Genomic DNA, 22,924 nt, shown 5'->3' with positions numbered 1-22,924 from the left:
ATCCAGAGTAGGCTATCACCTAAACTCACAAGAATGTTTCATAATTCCCATAATGGAGAGGAAAAATATGTAAAACGTTGTTTTTGTGATCAAACACCACGAGTAAAGCGTTTTTTTCCCCATTCAAAGCTGTAGGTGTTTTGGATTGTGTCAATTTGGCTTGTGTTTCTACGTGTTTTGGGCGACTGGGAGTTGATAGGTTTGAGTGTATGCAGAGACAGCCACAGGTCTGAATGCCATGCGACTGAGGTCAAGAAGGGTAAAGTGAGAGTGTTCAGCTGTCTACTTAGATCAATGTGAAAGAGGAGAATGTTGTGACGGTACCAAACCACAGTATATAGTGAACCTAGCAACAAACAGTCCTAGCAACACTACATTAAGTGTGTTTGTTTGTATATTATATATTATTTGGTAATTTAGCAGCTTCTCAAATCCTGAACGACATTCAGCGAGACATTTTTGCAGATGCAGGGATACAATCTGCAGCAAGAAAGGTTTAACCTTTTTTCCCACCCAGTGTGTACATGTGTTCAAACTTGTCAAGCCAGTCATCACATCAGAAAACGTCTTTATTTCATTTTTTTTACAGTGTATTGCTCCATTTCGCAACAGTGCAAAATGCAATATTTTAAAGTTCCTCATAAATTACAAACATACCATAAATAAACAAGTATCACCACATTGAACACAAAAAAGCTACAGTCACATTGGAATTGCACAAACGGATTTAAGATGAGCAACTTTTGTATTTACAGTTCAATCAGCAGAATGGAGGCAAAAGTCTTATATGGTTTTCTCTGCCTTTCTACTCAAAGTCTTGCCCTGATCCACAGCGACTTTTACAGAATATCAGAATGTTTGTAAGACCATCTATTCTAATGTGTCCACTCAAACAAATAAAAAGTAAGGTAGTTATAGATTAACGGAACCGGATCAACAAAATCCTTTAAAAAAAAGGCAACTTCTCAGAAGTTTGGAATAGTATCACTGCGCTACACACGAACTGAACTGAACTCAGGCATTAACTGAGTCTAGACGACTCAAAGTAATCAATTTATTTTAGACAATGCAAGTTCAGTGCGACATTCCCAAGTCACCCACCACATTTTCTATAGCCAGTATATTTGTTGTTAATTGTACTGTTGTTTCTAAATAGAGTTGGATCAATTTCAACAATGAGGTAATATAACAAGACACCACTCTTGATTATGTATGGAATGAAATATGACAGCACCAAGTGTCAACAGCATTACTCATTAGTGTCAAGTGTTGGTATACAGTAGGTAAACTAGTAACTGCTTCAATGTCAAGTTGAACTGTCATGGGTCCAAGGATTAAATCCACCTTCATGTCCACTTTCAAAATAAATAAATAAATAAGTAGGAATAAAGACAATGTAAAGTAATTTCATTAACTAGTCTGTAGTTCCACAAGCATCTAAATTATTTTTGCACAAATGTAGCAGACATAAGGTACAGTTTCATGTGCGATCATGCTTGTGGCAGCGAAGAAACATGAAGAAATGTAAATCAAATGCTTCATTTCAAATTGCAACAATCATTCCCCTTAATAAGGAGAAACTCCAACCTCACTCATACTTGGACATTCTCTTTGTCTTCTCTGTTAAAGATATGCACTTCACACACCTAAATAAATATATTAAAACACTCTTAAATAGGCATAGGTCTTATCTGTTTCCTTCTTCAAGCATCTTTAAATCAGAATATATTAGAATGTATACATTTTATAAATACACATATTTCTATATAATTATTCTCTGTTTATAAAAAAAAAAGGGTTTAAACTCATAGTTCTGAGGGCCTAACTTCTCTGTTGTCTGTGAGCATGCTTTCTTGCAGTGTAGGAGGGGTTTATCACATTGCCTGTTTCTGCCACCTAGTGTGGCATAGGAGCACTACAACATTTTATTCTCCTGTTGGGAGTTGATGCCGATATGTAAACATGCATGGTATACCGAGTCAACAGCTACATTCCAAAAGTAAAATCATTCACTTTCTCTTTTTTGTACATTATTGCAAAAATCCTGTTCAAAAGAAAAATATTGCAAAGGACAACAAACCAAAAAACATTTACATCACACACAATTAGGTGCCCGCCACGTTTCACAATGAGTGTGTCAAACACTAGAGTGGTGGGAAATAAAGTGGAGCTTGAGGAAAGATCGGTCAATGTAACACATCCAGGAACATCTTAAAGAGAGCAGGAACTGGTATCTGTACGGTGGAGCTGTACACTGGAGTTTCTGGCATCCAGACTAAATACAGTGCAGTTCAGAATTAATGGCAAACTTGGTAAAGAGCAGTAAAATTGGTTTGACGATGATATTAAAATCTTGGTGAATCTTACATTTTTATGAAAAATTAATAGTTATGTGTAGAACTTAGAAGAAGTAATGTTATTTGAGAATACTGGGCACATAAACACGTTTTTTTTTTTTCAATTAAAGTTTCATCATGTGCCACTAATTCTGGAGGAAACTGTACATTAACAAAGCCAGGAGCCTCCATCCATCCAGTTACCTGTCCACTTCTCACCTCCTCCCCATCTTAAACAGAGCAGTTGCGTCTCTTCCCAGAGCCAGTCTGGGCTGTAGCAGCAGAGGCTGAGGGCAGCCAAGCGGTGACCCCGTGTCAAAGGCTTGTTGAGGAAACCGAGAGGGTCGGTGAAGAGGGAGGGGGGAAGTTTAGCAGCTCCAGCACAGCCACGCCAACGCTGCTGCGCCGTGTGAACATGCAGGAGGCCGCAACCCATTTGTTGCTGCGTGGGTTGTACTTCTCGATGGAGTTGAGACTGGAGCTGCCATCGTTACCTCCCACCGCGTACAACCAGCCATCCATAGCCACCAGGTCATGGGTGCTCCTGATAATAGATAAAAGACTAATTCAGTACAATCAATTCCACATGTATTGTAGAGGCATATTTTTCTTACACCACATTAGTATTTCTTTCTTAAGCTTTTATCAGGAATAAATAATAAGCATGTATTCTGTTTAATCTAGTGAACTACTAAGGCAGCCCCTTTAAGGTTGATGCAGTCTGGGCTTTGCATCACATTCACATAATAGAGCCTACTTTACTGCATGAACATTATCACTAATTGCATAGAAAAAGTGAAAAATTACAAGACTATGTGATGTGCAGATAAGAATACAACAACGTTAAAAATACAAAGCTCTATTATTATGGCAGTAACTCATCATTATCACAAGGGAGGGTTCTTTCTGTGCCACACTGTTGGAGGACACCAGGAATAATACTTCAGTTAAAAATGTATTGTATCAGTGGACCAATGGGAAAGTGGGTCGTTTAAGAGACAAAACTCTTTTTCTGTACTTATTACAATTATTTTACACTATTTTCACATTGGCACATAGGTAAAATGGTTTAAAACAGTGATAGATTAATGGGCAATACAGCTTGATGTTTTGAACTGTGAAATGGAGCCTCCTGGCAACTGGATAAGAAAAGAACTGAACGCCACACAGCTGATTAACACATGGGTTATTCATGGAGCCGCATAGTCAACTGATGTCAGGTTTCCCTGTTCCTACAGCATACTGACGTGGGTCTCAGAGTGGGTGTGTGTGTGTGTGTGTGTGTGTGGTGTGGTGTGTGTGGTGTGGTTCTGTGTCTGTGTCTAAAGGCCTAGATAACAATTAAATCTGCTGATGTGTCCTCAAATCCAAGACTTCTACATCTCTAAATCTTCCTCCCTGATGCCGTTCCTCTCGTATCAATACAATGCTGTGAGTGGGTGCATGCTTACCTGCTTTAATCACACGCACAAGTTTTATTTTCTAAGAAATAATGAAGAGCTGACTGTTGGAAAATAGGTCATTTGATGTTTATGCCGTAAGAGGGTTTTAGAATTAAGGAAGACATCCAAATGCCCCAAATCCTACGCCATGAAGAGTAAAGATTTTTAACAGAACTAAATAACCGCAGCAGGGGAACCTTTTTTCTTATTAACTAAGATTTGTAAGAAAATGTTTTCAATTTTAATTGACTGAATTTATTAGAAAATTGTGCTTATTAACACATCAATACTCTGTTAAATATTTTTACATATGCATTTGAGAAGTACAATATAAAACAAACGTTTCAGGTGTCGGCTATATTCCATAATATCTTTAGAATTTGCTTCGGGACAATTAAAAGTGGACCACGGGCCACAGTTGGCCCCCGGGCCGTAGGCCGTAGTTTGGGCACCCCTGCTCTACACAGACCATTTTATTCTTTAGCCTTTGTAAAATAGATGTTATCTTTTATTCAGCTGAAGGCAAAACTGGAGTTATCACAGTCCCCCCTCCCTCATAAGGATGTCACATGGTTGTTAAGAAGCCTAAAAAGAGACGATAAAGCTGGGCAGGCCTAAACAAAAAATCTTGAGTGCATTTGAGGGCAATGCATTACAGCAGTTAGTAACTGTGATTTGAACCAGTGCCATTTCTGTTATATTTTTGATTTAATAAATAATACATCTTTCTTTTTAATCCCATAATGACTTGACGCTTTGGCAATGTTGTCTCTGCCAATTAATTATTTAATTTAATTAAATAGTAGAACCGGGTCATCCTGATGGCTAAGTTGGCAAAGATGTGTCTCACTAAATACATTCCCTGGATTCCTCCCAGGACCTGTTTCATATTTCATCGTCTCTCCAATGAAAGTGGCTCTCTCTTTTTCTTAAGTATTTCAACTTATTGAAAGGATCTCTATGTTTGTGATATTATAGTAAGGAGTACATTAGGCTGCAAGTTGCTTCATTACTTGCTCTGGTGGCTCTCATCTTTCACAACTTAAAAGGGGGTCTTCCCAGTCAGACATTTATCTCTGCAGAGCTTATTATGCAGTTTCACTCTTTCATGTTAAAAGTGAGTTGTGACAGCAACACATGTTGTATCTGCCACATCATTTATGGTTGTTGGAGCTGTGTTTTAAATACATCCATTTACATCTTGCCACTGTACCTGGGCTTGATTAATCTGTTTGTACTAATATGAGTTGTGGGTGCAGGCTGACCTGCGTATGTTCATGGGGGCCACTCCCTCCCAGGTGTTGGCCTTGGGGTTGAACCGCTCCACAGAGTTCAGGCAGCTGGTGCCGTCGTTGCCTCCTGCGACATACAGCATGCCGTCCAGCACGGCCACCCCGGCACTGCTGCGCCGACTCAGCATGTTGGCAATGGCTGTCCATGTGTTGCTCTGTTCATTATATCAAGAGACTGAGCATTAGTCACATGTTTATGGATACAACTGTTGAGCACTTTTCTTCTCTGCATTCAGTTAGTGCTGGCAACAAACAAGCTTTTTTGATGATACATCTAACAGCATGCAACATCACACCTGGGGGTCATATTTTTCCACTGTTGCGAGATGTGAGGAGCTGTCGTAACCTCCCACTGCAAACAAGCTGCTATCTGCAGGGGGAAGGGGAGTAAACATTCAAAATGTAAATATTAGCAGTTAAATAACAAAGTTGTAACTCCCTCTTGATTTCAGACATAGAAATGCAGACAGTGAAACATAAACATACAGTTCATCATATTATGTTTTCAAGAAGGTTCCTTCCTACCCAGAGTTGCTACTCGGACATATCTCCTACGGGTGCTCATGGCAGCAATGGATGTCCAGGTACTGGTCAGAGGGTCGTAACGCTCTGCACTAAAAGAGGAGAAAAATACTAAGTTTTATTTGATATAATGACACTGAAAGACCGCCCTATTTAGATAAAGGACTTTATGACCTGGCAAAACAGGATCAAGTCAAACCAAAAAGATGTAACAGGAATCAACAATGTAGCAAATCTAGCTTTAAAGTATCAAGATGCTCAGCATTCATTGCCAAAATGTTAGTTTGTGTGTACCTATTAAGGCAGGAAGCTCCATCATAACCTCCAGCAGCGTACAGCAGGCCATGCAGGACCGCTACACCCAAACAGCTCCGCCTTGTTCCCATGGAAACTTCAGGTTGCCAGGAGTTAGTGATGGGGTCGTAGGACTCTACAGTAGCGAGGTCTGAGGTGCCATCATACCTGAGGGGATGTGGATATAAATGCATTTTAAAAAGGCTTTTCGATGACTGACGTGGAAGCATTTTGCCTCAAAGAATACCTTATTTATTTTTCAACGCTGCAGCCACGAAAAAAAGGTTGTGATGTAATCGATCAGGATAGTTATACTTAAAATGGTTTGTTTTTGCCACTGTAAGATTTTAACTATAAGCTTCTGACAACTTTATGGAAAGGACAGTACTACAGAGACACAAAACTTTTTTCTTTACCTATTGCTTGATACAAAATGAGGTTTTAACCATTATATTTTGGTAACAAGTGAAATGGCACATTAACAAAGAGATGACCAAGCGAAAGGTAAAGAAAACTGTTTATTTCTCTGGAGGGTCCTTTCCCTTCCATCCTGGCGCAAATAATAACAATCTGAGCTTGTCAGTGAGAAAAACATATTGCATTGCAGCCTGTTTTGTGCCTCTGTCTGCAGCTTTCTTTCTCAATACTGGGCCAATTACAAAAATGTTTCCCTAATGGTCACTTTGTAACATAGGAAAATAAGGGCATGTTTGAAAAATACAGATTTCAATTTTTTAAATTATCTCTGAAAGAACACAAAAAAGGCCAATGAGAAAAGAGTCAAGTTAAAAATACTTTTAGTTTTTATGAAAGCCAAAAACAGAACAAGCACTTTGATCAGGAGCACAAAGAAAAAGCTGTTTTGCATAATCATTATTATTATTTTACGTGTATCATACACATGTTCAAATTTCCTCTTTGTAAAAGGCAGATTTAGTTCTTATCATACAATGTAATATTTGAGTTGGAGATGAGATGGTGGGTTAATTTGTTTTGGTTCAAAGGCCAACACCATAAATCTCACCACTTACCCTCCAACAGCGTAAAGTCTATTCCCAATGGCTGCCACTCCCACCCGTGCACGCCGAGTGGACATGGACGCCACCATGTGCCAGCGATCAGTCCTGGTGTCATACGCCTCGCAGTCTCCATGAATGGCAAACAGGCTGCCACCACCTGCAGACACAAAGAAAAACAACATGGTGAATAACAAAGCTTTGACGTCCAGCAGTAAAGTAAATATGAAAATCTAAAAAAGGAACAGATAACCGATAGTAAAGGAACATTTTACTACTTCTACTTTTTTATGCATGCTTCTACGTAACATTAAGCTGTCTTTGGCTCTTTTTCTGCTGTAACAACGTACATTTCCCCTCTGTGGGACTAATAAAGGTATTCTGATTCTGATTCATTTCAGAGAAAGGTTTTTCAAGATGCCGGGTTTTGAGATGATTTTGGCTGAAATTTGGGTTCACTGCTAAGCTCAGTGCCGGATACAAAAATAAAAAGATATGATCTCTTAATAAAAGTAATCAATATTAAGGGGCATTCATTGCTCATATCTTTTAGCCATAACCGTCATATAAGGTTTTTCACTTTACTGCAAGGCACCCACTTAGACCTTGAAAATATTTTAACTGTTATATTTTACATTTGTATCTCCCAGCTATAAAAATATGGATGCTTGCAGTGACGTCAGAAGCTAAAGTTAATTAAAGTGTGGTTAAAGTGTACCCTAGTGGGTACCTTCAGGGGCACACTGACCAACGGCGAAGAGCACAGGGCTAGCGCCCTCACAGCGTCGTGGGCGCGTCCGGCTGTTGCCGAGGACCCCTCTCTGCTCGGGCATCAGGTGGTACTTTAGAGCCTCGATCAGAAGGTCCTTGCACTCAGAGTGGTGACGCACCAACAGCTCTGTATCCACGTTGCTCATCAGAAAGTCGCGCCTCAGCAGTGGCAGCCGCACACACTTCATCAGCTAACAGAAGAGAGAGATTGTCTGGTTGAATTAGGCTAAGGAGGACATTTTGTAGAGGACTTATTTTAGACAGAGTTTAGTCAAGCTAAAATCATTAAGTCATGAAAATCATTAGATGTTCAGAAATAAGATAAGTAAGGAAGTCTTACCCAAGGTACATGCTGCCTACGTCCATCTACATCATGTTTCACCCAGCTCAACACAGCCCGGTACACTTCCTCTTCTGATGGCACATTGAGATTGTCACTGGAGATCAAATCCAGGACCTGGATGGACAAGACAAAGCAGATGGACAGAGACATATAATGTAATCATTCAAAAGAGCAACTTTTAACCTGAAAAGCATGGTCCCTTTAATTCAACTTTTAGCATCAAAAAAGCATGAGAGGGACAAAAACATGACAACAAGCAGGAAGTAAGTTAATCTGGCAAAAAAAACTGCATTATTTCCTGTGTGTTGTAAATGACTTTGTCAGCCTCGCTTCCTTAATTTGTTTTACTTTATTCAGACTGATATTTGAGAGGGATGGGAAGCGGTCTGTTTCTACTAATCAAATAGGATCATCACATTTAAAATAAAGCGGGCACACAATAATTTCCGGTACCAATTTTAACATTCACACGTAAATGCTTATGTGTCATATTTAGGTCAGTATGCGTGTAGTGGTGCTGTGATATATTTAGGAAATATAGCATTGAGTGTATACAGTATAAATTCCCACTACTTATGTGTGTGTGGCACAGCAAGTGCTGCAGTCTGAGTGGCTGGCTGGCACTGTTCCCAGATCAACCCAAAGCTGGCTGGGTGGGTGGGGCCAGAGCAGCCAGCTGCTGCAGCTGTCCTGCCTGTCCAGGGCAGATCAGGGCAACAGTTAGCAGCCTCCCAAGAACAGCCCGCACTAATCCCAAGTCACACAGAGAAATACTGCTGCTACTGCTGCTACTGCTGCTACTGCTGCTACTGCTGCTACTGCTGCTACTGCTGCTACTGCTGCTACTGCCCCGCCCTGCAGTCTCCTGCCTTACCTCTGCATATGTAAACACTGGATCACATATACGCAAACAAACATTTGTGTGTGTGTGCACGCGTGTGGAGGAGATTGGGATTACGAGTGTATCAACTGTTTTTGTAGTCTGGCATCAGGACTGTATGAATGAAAAAGCAGTTTGGGCTGAATAAAGATGTTTGTTATGTCTTTATACAGAACACACACAGTAATTAGGATGTGTTGTCTTTAAATTATCCTCCATGTGATGCTACATCAGTGAAACAAAACCAAAGCAGATAACCCTGCCATGCCTTGTCACTTCCTTCACCTAACACCAAAATAAATATGGGGGATATTTAACAGCTCCATTGGTTGTTTGGAGCAGCCAGTACATGAATCTAAATCTGACACAGAATTATGACGGACACAGAAGAGCCGGGGACAGTGAGCTAAAGGACATAGAGAGCAGAAGAACAGAAACAGACAAAATACATTTGTATCTGTTTTTGTGCAGCTTAACTTTGAGTGTTTAAATGGACACTGCACACTTGGATTGTATTCAGGGCTTTGAAGGCCAAATGCAGACAGAGTGTGATTTACTATCATAGAGTAAAAGCTCTTCAGTGCAGTGGGGATTGTTCCTCGGAGAGGCAACAAGATAATGGCAAAATGATAGTGGTGGGTGTTGGATACTTCCAGTCTGGAAAGGTATTTGTTTGAAACAAACACCATATCATATGAGAGACGATGCAGTTCTCTCCCTTATTGAGAGATTAACACAAACACACTCACACCTCACACCTGACTGCAGCAAAAGTATCACCTTCTGGTTTTTTAAATGCAGTCTCATATTGTGAGGCTAACGAAAAATATAAGAAGCAATACAGGATCAAATATTCACGCATGCACATACAGCCCAGCTACCAAAACAAAACACAGAGACTTCATTCGTGACTTTCATTCGTGACTTCATTCTCTACTCAGGATTACTCTACTATATCTTTACATAGCAAATAGTTGTGTGCTGCTATATTCATGCTCTGAATGACCCATATAAAACCTTTAAAGTAATATGAATCCCAACAAATGCATCATAGTAAGCTGAGCCAGGTCTGGTCAGGAAATATTGTTGTCTAGTGGCTTTTAAATTGAAAAAAATAATTCTACTTTCATACCCATGTTCCCCATGACGACTGTATATAACAAGGCTGCTCAATCTCATGGTTAGCAGTTGACAATAACAGTTACCAGAATGCAGATTTAACAACAACTGTTTCAGATGATGAATATAGCACCATTAAACCCTTTAAAAGCACCAGTGGGACACAGCAGGAGATGGAAAAAGCATCGACCTTACATCACTCTTACCTGTTTTAGCGGCAGCAGCATGAACTCCTCTGTCTTGGAAACCTCCACAAAGTGCTGCAGGACATACTTGTGTGCGGACTTGAGCAGGTCGCTGCAGGAGTGCGTGTCAGCGAAGCCTCGGATGCCCAGGCAGTTGGAGGGGTCCAGCTGGCTGAGGAGGAACTTACAGCAGGCGTCCCGCACCCCGTTGAGCTGCAGCAGGCTTGCTGCTGGGAGCAGCGTCTAGAGTGCAATTACAGGTGGAAACACACTGAGTATGTTTGCGCTTTGATAAATGAGGTCAAATTAAAAGTATTTTTCCACATTCTTGTCTATAGATCTAAAATCTTCTACCTTACCTGCACGTTTCCTTCCCCAACCACAATTTCTGCTGTGTAGGCATACTGGACCAGCTGCTCCAGAGCCTGACAGTCGATGTCATGGAGGGTCACATGGGTCTGCCGACTCTCCGACATCTCGTCTGCACGAACGCACAGAATGAGAGCTGTTACATGTGAGTAAAAAAACACTGTTTAATCATGCTGACACATGACAGTCCCTGATTTATACAGAATTTAGAAAAATATTTCACATTTAACAAATGTTGCCATTCTTGCTATTCATATACATACAATATATATACATATACAAGCACATATCTACAGAGAAACTGTGATTTAGCTGTCTTGATGATCGTGAAAGATGTGCAGATTCTGTTCAAATGGTCTAAGTGACTGGGTCCGACAAGAAGTATCCTAGCAGTTGAGTCTGAAAGCCAGACAAGTGTATATCTGGAGACCCATTGTACCCTCACACGACTCTAGTAATGAGAGGAAATGTAAAACTCACACACACCTCAACTGACCACCTGTGCCCCAGACAGGAAAAGGGGAAAGGAAGCCTTGATGCTATAAGGATGAGGTGACCTTCACTGCACACATTGTTGGGCTATCAAACTCTGAGCAACAGAGCCAAATGATGCAACGAGCTTAATGTGTCTGAGGCATGAAACATGCTGTGCTGGCATGGGTTTCAGGGATAAAAGCACAAAACTAAGCAGAGACAGACTGAACTTACTGGTAAACATAGCATGGAAGTAGGGGCTGCAGGATGCCAGCACCACTTTGTGCGCCTTGATTTCTTTGTTAGAGACATGCAGCACAATGTCACACAGCAGGCCACGTTGTCGCATCCGGTTCATGGACACGAAGGAGTCGTGGTAGTGGCGCTTAGAGTTGTGTGAGATGCTGTGGCCATCGCGGTTGAGCAGCTGCATCCCCCCCTCCATCATGGTGCTGGACGTTGCTGGCTCTTGCCTTGGCCGCAGCTGGAATTAACAGAAAAAATGTTTTGATGCCAGTTTATACCAATGTCATTAACTTATAAAAATGTATTTTGTCATCAGAAAATGTTAACCTGCAACGCTTACTTGATCTGCTGGGAGGTGTTATGACAGGGGTCCTGAGCAATCATTGTACCTATTGTTTCTGTGATAGTGACTGTCCTGACAGCTGTGGCAGGAAGCCAACTACCATGACAGAAATCTCAGTACAGTTACAAAGTGTAGTAGGTTGGCTGGCCTGAATATTTGACCCCGGGTGTCATTATTACTCATACTCTACTGGTTTGTATCAATGCATGCTTCTAATCTATTGGACAGTCGTGGTTTATTTAGTTGCAATGACTCCCGTTATCAAGTGTATTTCCACCAGAATTAGCTGTGAAACCCCCAAACCTCACCCCAGCTGCAGCCTTTGGTTAGGCAGGGTAGGAGGAGAGGAGGATGTAGCCTGAGTTAGCCCTTTCCCTTGTACTCTCATCCAACAGGCTCTCTGATGGAGAACGCACTTCAAAATGTTGCATAACCCTTGTCACGCGTTATCGTAGGAGTTGTAGTCTGATGAATATTATTTAGGATGCACTAATGCTAATACTAGATGGTACATCACAGGCCTAAACAGTAAACACACATCAGGAAAATAATATTGACTCCAACATACTGAATTGGATACATTACAGGTGTGAAGAAAAGGGCATATGAGCAGAAGCTAATGGGTTTGAAAGGTATAAGCCAGTTATTCCAAACTTCTTTCATGGAGAGCCTCCACATAATGTATGGTTAAAATATCCTTAAGTGCCCTCTGGTGATGCTTTTCATTTTAAATTCATTATTCATGTTTGTGTATATATAAGGAGGAAGTTATTTGACGATAACACAAGTCTATGAGAACACACAGGCAGCCACCACTGACTCGAAGAATATTGATCAGTTTGAGGCCAATTAATAAAACACTTAAGCTAAAAACACAACACACATATAATTGAGTCTTCTTAAGTTGAGTGCAGGTCTCTCTCTGGCTAAATACACAATTAATTTAGTATAAATGCTTCATAATTATGTTGTCATCTGTTCAGATGCACTCTTTCAACTACTCTGCACTGCCCACAGAGAATCATCTCATATTTCACCACAGCTGCCTGGCGGGTCCCATTTTCCAAAACACAATGGACCACAAAAACACTGAGGGAACAATCTGCTCTCATGCCTCAGGGAATAATAATGAGACAATGTGGCATACAGACATAAATAAACAGCAGGTTGAGGAAGAAGTAAAAATATAATAATTGTCACAATTAAAACTAACAGAGTGAAGCACTTGTCCTGTCCATCCCAGGCTTGTCTCTTAAAATCTCTCCTCGCTCTGGCTTATAAACCTTGCCTAGCATCCACACAAAGACTCTGGCTTCTTAACAGACATGCACACTCTTGATGGATACACAAATGTTGCATTGTAATCTTTTTTGGACATAATGGTGTTTCACCCCAACACCCACTCCATCTATTTTGAATAACAACAGCTATCAGCTGCTGCAGAATGAATGTGTCATTCCTTTACCGGTGGTTGTGTTGCGGTTATCCTTGGACGCAGTATCTTCCTCACAGTGATGGGAGATAAATCATCAACTGTCGCAGTCAGATTGGTTTAAAAGTGTTACCAGTGTCTGGCTTTCTGTCCATATTCTGACTCAGGCATACGAAATAAGAAGAAAGCCTCTGTTTCGTGCTGTATGCGGTTGACGTCAATGCAAAAAAACTGCATGAAAGCTGACATCGGTTTGTTAAGGTGGAGCTGAAACTGCCGGCGGTGAAAAAAGCTATGCTGAAATATGGTGCAGTGAGGCAGGTGTTGCACTTTAGAAATACACAGGAATCTGTTCTTAATCCAAATTTAAAACATTTGTAATGGGTGTTTGTTTATAATTTGACGTGACACATACTACCTTAAGCATCCCCTTTTGTCTGGTCAGAGTGCGGAAGTGCGTTCGATAAAAGAATCTAGGCGAGTGCGAAAGGCGGGGTTTTACTTAGAAGCTCTATGGTTGGTCAGAACCTGAACCACCCCCGCCTCTGTTACCCCGGTCAACAAATCAAACAAACAGCGTACAAGACACGAACCCAATTTTCCAAAAGGTTGGACTGTTTATCATACAATTCCAAGGCGATACATTTGTTGACACTGAATTTGTTTTTCTTCTGTTTGAATAAAATAAAAGTCACGGCTGCTTAATTTGTTGCATCTGTATAACCAATGCTATTGGTTAGTGGTAGCTAATGTTAGCTCTGAAGGACTCACCACCAGCCGTCGTCGGTGTCGATGTGACAGCAATGATACCCTCCTGTTTTTAAACTTGCCCAGCTTTGTGGCTGTGTAACGCAACCGATTATAACCTAAAAAGCAAGATCCTTGATCTGCGATTCGTCAGCAAACTTTATCTCGTGGATGCAGCTGTTCATTTAATATAAATTCACGTGCAGCATCATAACACTGCTTGTTCTTGTGTGCACTCAGCACTGTGCAGTTTTGACAGTGAAATATCGAGGTTGTCGTGACCGCCGACTGTTTTTTTTATTATTTCAGGTTCGATTAGCACCTCAAACTAGCAATAATCTGTGTATATCTAATGTATTTTTGTGAAGTAATGATGTTGTATTGCAAATAATGATAAACATTATAATAATTACTTTAGAGTTACCTGGTCATTCGTTTGAAAACGTTTCTCAATATGTTTCGATACTGCAGTCATGTGGGGGTTTACTAAGGCATTATTCGAACAAGTGTCTCATTATAATAATTTACACGGTGTTTTGTTATTGATGGAAGTATCCTGCTGTAGCAATAGTGAGCACCATGAACCATAAAACCAACCTCTTCATTTTGCAGCGGGGAGTTGTGGGTAATGAGGTTTGAGAGTCTCACGCATCACGTTTTTAGGATCCAGCATGGCAGCCAAACAGAAAAGGTTTGTGGACAAATGTTCTATAATATGTGTTGTATTATACGAGTTATAACGGCAAATATGTGTCGTTTTCACTAAATATAGTGTTTGTCAATCGAGTCGTTGTATTTGTGTGGGTCTTAAGACTCGTTTTTAGCTAACATTGTGTCCGAAACTATCCTAGCTTAACGCTAGCTAGTGTTATGAGAGCTTGGAAGCAGCTACCGCTAGCTTGACTCAAACGTAAGGCTCTACATGTTCGGTCCTTTCTCTTTGTTTAAATAACAACTTTATTTGTATTAAAGAAAGTTAAGCTGTCAGCTGAAAAGCAAACATTTGAATGGACGCTGTGTACTGTAGATAGAACATGTAACACATATGTCCCCCACATGTTGCTCTACTAACTTTGTTAAACTGGTGTCCTTCTTTGTAGGAAGTTGGAGGACCTCAGCATGGACGAGTTCCTGCTGACAGCTTTAGATTCTGCAGGAGAAGATGACTCTGAAGATGAGACAAAAAAACAGAATGGTCTCGATAAGAAGAAATCTGCAGCCTTTGAGACGTGAGTGCTTTGCGATGGCTTCATAAACTGTATCATTTTGATAGTGATAGTAACATGTGAAATATTATATTGAATAACGTGCACCTATTTTAGTTAATTTATCTTACTATGTATGTCTTACTTTCATGTGTAATGTATTAGGCACTTGTTTAACTGCTATATTGCTTTTTATAATTATGGAGTTATAATTTATTACCAATCTATGGCAAGGATTATTTTAACACTAAAGCAGGAAGGAGGCAATTCCCTGCCTTCCTTACTTTCTACCCCCTAGTCCCAGCAAAACCTTGATCTCAACATCACACGTTTGTTGTGCTTTTTTTCCTCTATAGAGATGATAAGAAAGGTAAGGCCAGTCAGCACAAGGAGCAGCTGTCCAGGTTAAAGAACAAAGATCCGGAGTTCTACAAGTTTCTGCAAGCAAACGACCAAACACTGCTAAACTTTGATGACACAGACAGCTCTGAGGATGAGGACGAGAAAAAATATCACAAATTGCCGTCCAAACTTGAGGTAGGCCAGCCGCTGGTGTGTCTTAGTTTATGCTGAGTTCTCTTGTGAAATTACTTCATACTGTGGGGTTTTGCCTTTAGGAGGACGACTCTGATGATGAAGACGACGACGACGACGAAGGGGGTGCAGAGGGCTCAAAGGCTTCAAAGAAATCCAAGAAGGGAGTGGAGATTATCAAAGTCACAGACAAAATGGTTGAAGAGTGGAAAGATGCTATGAAGAAGGAACCCACACCTCGACTCTTCAGAGAAGTCACCCAGGCCTTTAAGGCCGCCGTGGCTACTACAAAGGGCGAGGGAGGGGCGCAGTGTCGGTACAAAGTGGCCGACAGTTCAGGTAGGGTACCATGTTGGATATTTGTATTTAAACTGTTACTATCCTATGGAAAAGGTATAGCATCATCACTACGATGAAACATTGTTATTATAATAATATATTATAATATACGAAAAATATATGCCGAAAAAATTGTCGAGATTTGACAGAATTTTGATGTAACTTTAGAACACACCAGATACAATACATTTATGATGACAGCTTTCGCAGGAAGATATTAAAGGCAATATAATGGACACATTTCAGTTAAAACCAAAAAGTATTGTTTTTTTAAATTCATTTTTTGTTGCCATACACACACATTTTGTTAAGTTTAACCTTAAAAATTAATTGAAAGCTGTTTTTCAAAATGTTTGCTCTAAATATTATTAGTGCCGTGTTGCACTTTTACATTTTGACTGTGGTGGTGTCACACTTTCATACATTTCAAATGCAGTTAAAAGCCTGCATAATAATAACAACAACGTATAGGTACTATACTACTGTATTTGTTTGCTGTAACATTTACCTATTGTGTAAAACAAAAAAGAAACTCCTCCATGCATTGCATAAAATACTAGGGCTGTACCCGAATATTTGGGGTTTCAATTTCGTTATTCGGATATTCGTTTTTTTTCCTCGAATTTATTGAAATCTCCAATATCAACGTAAGAGCTTGTGCCTCTTCGGGGGGTGCTAACACTTAACCATAAACGTTATCGTTTAATTTCTCCGTCTTTATATGTAGATATTACTTTTTCTCCATTAATCTAGTCACGTTGTTTCCATAGCAACAACAACTTCCTGTCAACTGCGCTAACTCTCCTTCAAAATAAAAGCATGTCCATACAAAGCTGATTACTACCGAATATCCGGAGCAGCCCCATAAAATACATGTAACCACTATAACAACCAGATATGGTAAAAACCAAAAGCATTTGATTCTCCACTTCAGCACCATGAAGTTTCACATAATTTTTTATAAAACACTTTCAGTGAGTGTTACAACACACAATTTAAATATCTAATATATATATCAACATGAATATCTCTTTACCTGTACTGTCTACAGTGTTCAACTCCCTGGTCATCTTCTGTATCAGAGATGTTTACGTGGCCCTGCAGAGGATGCTCAACCTGAAGCCAGAAAAAGACCAGAAAAAGTATGAAGTGGATCAAAATTGCCTTCTGTTTAAAGTCTTTATGAAGCTGTGGAAAGACGTTTCACTCCTGACTTCTGTTTTGTTCTCAGGCTAGTGCTTCCATCATCTAGTCCAAAGTGGCAGAAGAATCAGGTTGACATCAAGATGTATCTCAGTGGAGTAGTTCAGGTTTGTTTTTCTGTCTCTTCAAGCGTCTCTCACATGTCTGTCTGTGCTTTTTCGATCTTTGAGTCCTGCCTCTTGTTAACAGGTGAGGTAGACGTGAAAACATACACTAGATAAAGTGCAGAGAAATGTGTATTTTCTTTGACACGGAACAGTACATTTATAACAGAGATGCACACGCCATGATAAGTCCTCCTTCTTGTCCTTCTGCATCCTGAAAACGCTCCTGTATTGATCTCCGTTTTCCTCTCTTTTGTTCCTTTCTCCACCTGTAGCTGTTATCCTGCCTGACGGAGGCCACAGTGATCAGCGCTGTCCTGCGGCACGCCAACCAGCTTGCACCTTATTACCTTTGTCTCCCTAAACAATGTCGTCATTTGGTTAAGGTAAGTCAGTAGTTATCATAAGATGTTGTGAAGTGTCTGCATTAAATGAATGCTGAATTCATTTAGTTTCTGATGTAATTTTGATCTTTTAATCCATCCCATGTTTTTGTGTGCAGCAACTGATGAAGCAGTGGAGCACAGGGGAGGAGACGAGTCGGGTTCTCGCCTTTCTGGCCCTCAACAAAATCTGCAGACATAAACAGGACACATATCTCAACCCTATTCTCAAGGTGAGCCTAATTCAGAGTGATACAGGGATAAAAGGGTGCACAGTTAACCTGGACGTCAAGGCAACAGTGACCTGCAGAGAGTATTTATATAAAAAAAATCAGGTGTGTCAAAAGATTTTATATTTGTATCTCTTACGTTTTTCTTTATTTTTTGCAGCAAATGTACATCTCCTATGTACAAAACTGTAAGTTCACCTCTCCCAATGTGCTGCCCATGATCAACTTCATGCAGCGAACTCTCACAGAGATGTACTCGCTGGACACACAGGCCACTTACCAGCACGCCTTCATCTACATCCGACAGCTGGCCATCCACCTCAGAAACGCCATGACCATGAAGAAAAAGGTACATTTGTGTCTGTGTGTGCACTGGGAGATTGTCTGCTTAGACATATTTTAAGAATAAGATCAATATTAAGACATACTTTATTATATGAATTCCGTTTTTTACTCTGGCGTTACTAACACACATAGGCCTTAAATAAACACATCCACAAACGGGATCTATTCTCATGCATTAGTGGAGAGGTGTCTGAGCAAAGAGGCTGCCAATGGTTCAGCCCCATGGAGCAGTTGAGGGTTTGTTGACTTGCTCAAGAACACCTGGGTAGTCTCAAGGAGGTGAACTGGCACCTTTCAAGCTACCAGTCCAGCCTTTGTATTTTATCCTATCAGGACTTGAACTGCCGACCCTTCTGTTACTGAGCCTGTTCATGCACACCACATCTCAACAGAGACACTCAGAGTTCAGTTCAAATGGAGATTTACTGTTTAGCTACTATAATACAAATATGATTGTCCCTGTGTTCTGTAGGAAACGTACCAGTCGGTGTATAACTGGCAGTACATCCACTGTCTGTCCCTCTGGTGTCGAGTCCTCAGCACCTTGCACCCCAGTGATGTACTCCAGCCTCTCATCTATCCACTCTGCCAAGTCATAATTGGCACCGTGAAGTGAGTATATCTATATGTATATGCACTTTTATATTTTAATATGGTTTTAAACGTTCATGTCCATGTTAGACAATGATCAATAGAAATGTGGAAAAAGCAGAGATTTTCTCAGGTTGTAATATTGCTCTGCGTGATTAATGCACTATAATCTTCAAAATGTAGCAGTTAGCCATTTGCTGCAGCCATGCAAACAACACATGGCTGCAGCTTGTATTCATAATTGATTTTTCTTTGAATCATTTTGTTATTTTGTCACATGTTTGGGTCCACACATTAAGTTACATTATTTTCAGACAAGTGCAAATAAACAAGTAATTTCTCATAAATAGCTCTAATTCTAAAAAGCATCTGCTGATTTAGAACACCCATACTTTTTAGAAATACCTAGTTATTCAGCTATTTTTGTATGTGATAAGCACTTTAAGACCTCACAACTAAATAAATATTTGCAGTGTTTTGATATGTGATGAAACTTAAAGTCATGGATGTGTCATGGAAGTGTCATGGAGGCGGTGATACTGAATTGTTTTCATTGGCTCACCAGTACCTGAAGTAAAATGCCGCAACTAAAACCTGCTTTTAGTTTTCTTCTGAATTACACTTAATATCAACTGCAGCTTCAGACGCCAACATTAAACTCACAGCAGCAAATGAACAGTAAGGAAGTGAGAACAAAGAGTCTCCTGCTGTGACCAAACTGTTTGTGACAGAATTCAATGAAAAAGTGATAAATGATGCACAGAGGATGGCAGTGGTGCTTCAATATTCAGCTGTATAGTACTTAAAGCAGTAGAAAGGACTTAGGGTAACATCTGTTTTAGTTTATTGTTGTATAAAATGTAAAATTCTACAATCAAATGCGATGCCCCGACTCACCCAGCCCTTAAAATATATTTAATAAGAATATATGTTAGTTGTTTGTTTACTGTTGGACTTTGAAATGCCTTTCCTCCAGCACTCTTTGTTTCCAAAAAAAGAAAGTTTGTACAGTACATTTAAAATGTGTATGTGTGTGTGTGTATATATATATATATATATATATATATATATATTAGGGCTGTCAAGTTAACGCGTTAACGCAACAAAAAAAAATTATCGCCACTAATTATTTTAACGCGATTAACGCATGTGTATTTTTTGTCCTCGGCCGCCCCGTAGTTTCAGAGCGCATCGAGTTTAAAATACCATCTACAAGCTGATGCTGAGAGCCCCGCTCCTGCCGTCCGCTTGCGGCAGACCACACTTCCACGCTCACCGGCAGGCACCGACTGGCCATCGGGAGGACCAGGAGGGTGTGTGTATGTGTGGCGTGAGCGAGCAAGAGAGAGAGAACGGGCAGACCTTACGTGTATTGTTGTTGTTAGCATCTGGTGCTAGCTAGCTGCGCTAACGGATATAAGGAGCTGTTTCAATGAAAACAGAGGAGCGACATTTCGCCGACAACTGCGCCGAGCACTTGACTTTATGCAGGAAGCCAGACAGTGGGACATTGTACGAAAAGTCAGCACACTCAGCTCGGATAGTGCGCGCAACATGATTGCAGCGTCCAGGCAGCTCCCGTTCGAGCATATGCCTTGAGTTGCACATAGCTCCAACGATCCATCAGTGTCTCTCTCCACACACACACACGCACACACACACACACTTTGTATTGCATTGTATGAGAGAGGTTCCAGGTTGAATTGAGGCGGATATTTTTAATGTTCAGAGGTTGTTATGTTTATTATTCATGAGAATATTTATCATTGATCAAATGATAATAAACATACATTTGCATAAAGCATATTTGTCCACTCATATGTTGATAAGAGTATTAAAACTTGAAAATATCCCTCTAAAGAACCTTTAGAACAGATAAAAAATGTGCGATTAATCGCGATTAACCATGGACAATCATGCGATTAATCATGCGATTAAGTATTTTAATCGACTGACAGCCCTAATATACACACTACCTGACAGAGCTGTAACTAGTTTAAGCTATCCTTACATACAAAGATTAGATTTCATCATCAAGTCTTATATCTTGACTAATTGGTTGCCTCCTAAATTGTTACGTAAAATGCAGCACAACTGTATTTCACTTATTAGTGAGAAGCCACCATTTTCACTGTACATTTAGCCAACAGCAGGTGGAGACATTGACCAATGTTTTCTTCCTCTGCACAGACTAGTGCCGACATCCAGATATTACCCCCTGAGGATGCACTGTTGCAAAGCCCTCACCCTGCTGTCCGGCAGCACCAACACATTTGTACCGGTGCTGCCTTTCATCCTGGAGGTAAGATATCACATTAATGTGGATCTGACCGGATCAGTGCAGCTTGCTTTATGTTTTCCTGCAGTTTAAATGTTTTTCACCAGTTCACTGAACTTAACGTTTTTGAACAATGCAGAATAAACAGTCACACAACAACAGTTGGTTGTCTTTGTCACACATGGAAACAATGAAAAGGTAGATGTGATGAAATGTTCCGTCGGTGGTTTGCTGTGGAAAACATCAGTGGCGTATGAAATGCATTCTGGTCTCAACGGCCACAACTGAAGGAGCTCAGGAGGAAACTCATCGAAAGATAGCACTGTGTGTTTGAGAAACACCTCTGTTATCAGACCAATCACGGTTCACCAACTGACAACTTTTACTCGGGGTCAGGTGTTAAGCATGTGATTGTGCGGTCTGCGTGTCGTTTGTGTGCAAGTGTTTATGCATGCTGTGGGCCGGTGTTGTTGTGGTGTGCCGGAGGAGAGCGGTGTGCTGGCGCCAGCTACTAGCCCGGCATGCTGGGATTGGTCAGTGTGTGTGCGTGTGTGCATGCAGCAGTTTGACCAACGTGATAAAGGCTTGGTTGTGGTTTGCACTCTGGTCCTAACACGCTGTGCAGACCACATCCTCTCTGCCTATAGCCCACTCTCTACCTCCTTTCCCCGTACACAGTCGAAGCCCCCTCCCTTAACCCCCCAGCAGCAAACCGTGTTTATTTGAGACGCACGATATTTCCTGTGTTTTTTCTTCTTTACTGTTCCCTTTATTAAGGCACTGTAATAGGCAGGCTGAGGTACGCTGCTACTGTTTTAATTAGAGCAGCAGAAGCAGCCCCTTCCTCCAGTGTGCCTGTGTGTGTTCTCGCATCTCCAAGGGGGGTGTAGGATTTGGAGCTTCCTGCTTCACTAGCTGTGTGTGTATGTGCATGCACCAGGGTTGGCCCATGCTTTCCCACTTCCCCCTGGCTCCCCCGCAGACCGCCACCACATCCTATGTTTGTACAGACAGCACCGGCCAGGAGCGTTGCTCTGCTTCGCACACTGAGCACAGTAACGACCACACACACACACACAAACACACACACACGCACAGAAAAGCTCAAAGATACGTAGAGGCAGAAATAGCTTGATACACAAATACAAAACAGATACACACTAGTGCATTGTGGGCAGATGTGAAAGCTAAAGCTTGTAGACAAATAGCCCACACGTTGGCTAGAATGTACTTTCACAGAAATGTGTCATCTCAGAAACACTGCAGTATGTAAAATTAACTGTGTTCAATGATAATTATCATTATTGAAGGACAGTATTGACATACAGCTGGTTTAATGTTATTGTGCCTTTGGCAGAGAACATGGGTTCCTAATGGTGAACTTGTGAAAAAGTTAGGTGAAGTGGAAGAAAAATGTCGATTTACTGAATGTATATGAAAGCTAATTTCAGACACAGAAACAGTAGCAATATTGAAGTTACAATACAAATAATTATTAGTTTCATGGTTTAGAACTTATTTTTTATCTTTTGTAGGCAATCAGCTTTAGGGTTGTGGAAAGATTTGTATTTAATACCCTATTTTCAAGGATTGAATGCGTGAAAGAACACGCTGGATAAATATGCAATTTAGGGTTATTCAGACAAGGATTAATGTTAATTAAAGCTGCAAGCAGCATTGAGCGGGTCTTCAACGCTCTGCAGGCTGTTGTCCGCACGTCTAGGTGTCTCGAGGACTTGGCCGTTGGCAAACGTGGGAAGTTTCAGGCCGATCGGACAATATATTTAGGAGTTACAGCAGTATCATAAACATTGTGTTTGATCGCGAGTGATCTGTCGCCATGGCAACGCCATTTGATGACACCCCATAATATGCTTAGTTGTGTTGAGGGCCGGACCATT

General features: G+C 40.7%; 2 protein-coding genes across 11 annotated transcripts in view; one reads left to right on the top strand and one right to left on the bottom strand.

Moving 5' to 3' along the window:
• Positions 1–551: 551 nt before the first annotated feature.
• On the bottom strand, positions 552–14,058 carry klhl17 (kelch-like family member 17). Of its 10 annotated transcripts, none has more exons than XM_034209472.1 (12): positions 11,617–14,058; positions 11,278–11,527; positions 10,560–10,705; positions 10,222–10,443; positions 8,014–8,130; positions 7,633–7,864; positions 6,918–7,062; positions 5,887–6,054; positions 5,596–5,684; positions 5,367–5,440; positions 5,044–5,225; positions 552–2,880 (listed from the first exon to the last, which is right to left on the bottom strand). In XM_034209472.1, the coding sequence occupies exons 2-12, from the start codon at positions 11,489–11,491 to the stop codon at positions 2,652–2,654; spliced, it is 1,818 nt and encodes a 605-aa protein (XP_034065363.1). In that variant the 5' UTR covers positions 11,492–11,527; positions 11,617–14,058; the 3' UTR covers positions 552–2,651. The 10 variants fall into 10 exon arrangements, with proteins under 10 accessions (XP_034065363.1, XP_034065362.1, XP_034065366.1 ...); XM_034209471.1 differs by having other exon boundaries at positions 11,630–14,058; XM_034209475.1 differs by having other exon boundaries at positions 10,560–10,681; positions 11,630–14,058.
• A 365-nt stretch (positions 14,059–14,423) lies between these two features.
• Positions 14,424–22,924, top strand: part of noc2l (NOC2-like nucleolar associated transcriptional repressor) — a 40,432-nt gene continuing 31,931 nt past the window's right edge. Inside the window, exons 1-11 of the mRNA XM_034209464.1 lie at positions 14,424–14,502; positions 14,912–15,040; positions 15,373–15,553; positions 15,634–15,889; positions 16,941–17,031; positions 17,121–17,199; positions 17,472–17,582; positions 17,699–17,812; positions 17,970–18,158; positions 18,627–18,766; positions 20,936–21,047. Of these exons, the coding sequence (XP_034065355.1) occupies positions 14,483–14,502; positions 14,912–15,040; positions 15,373–15,553; positions 15,634–15,889; positions 16,941–17,031; positions 17,121–17,199; positions 17,472–17,582; positions 17,699–17,812; positions 17,970–18,158; positions 18,627–18,766; positions 20,936–21,047 (1,422 nt within the window). The 5' untranslated portion in view covers positions 14,424–14,482. The remainder of the gene's footprint in view (positions 14,503–14,911; positions 15,041–15,372; positions 15,554–15,633; positions 15,890–16,940; positions 17,032–17,120; positions 17,200–17,471; positions 17,583–17,698; positions 17,813–17,969; positions 18,159–18,626; positions 18,767–20,935; positions 21,048–22,924) is intronic.

The sequence above is a fragment of the Gymnodraco acuticeps genome, unplaced genomic scaffold (genome assembly GCF_902827175.1).
Source record: "Gymnodraco acuticeps unplaced genomic scaffold, fGymAcu1.1, whole genome shotgun sequence".
NCBI classification, from domain to species: domain Eukaryota; kingdom Metazoa; phylum Chordata; class Actinopteri; order Perciformes; family Bathydraconidae; genus Gymnodraco; species Gymnodraco acuticeps.
Note: the sequence above shows the minus strand (reverse complement) of the source record. Positions and strands in the feature narration are given on the sequence as shown.

Coding starts and splice junctions, on each gene's coding strand:
- klhl17 (XM_034209466.1), bottom strand. Junction 10,706..11,277: donor CTTCCATGCTATGTTTACCA/GTAAGTTCAGTC, acceptor CACATGTAACAG/CTCTCATTCTGTGCGTTCGT. Junction 5,226..5,366: donor TGGAAAAATATGACCCCCAG/GTGTGATGTTGC, acceptor TATAATGAACAG/AGCAACACATGGACAGCCAT.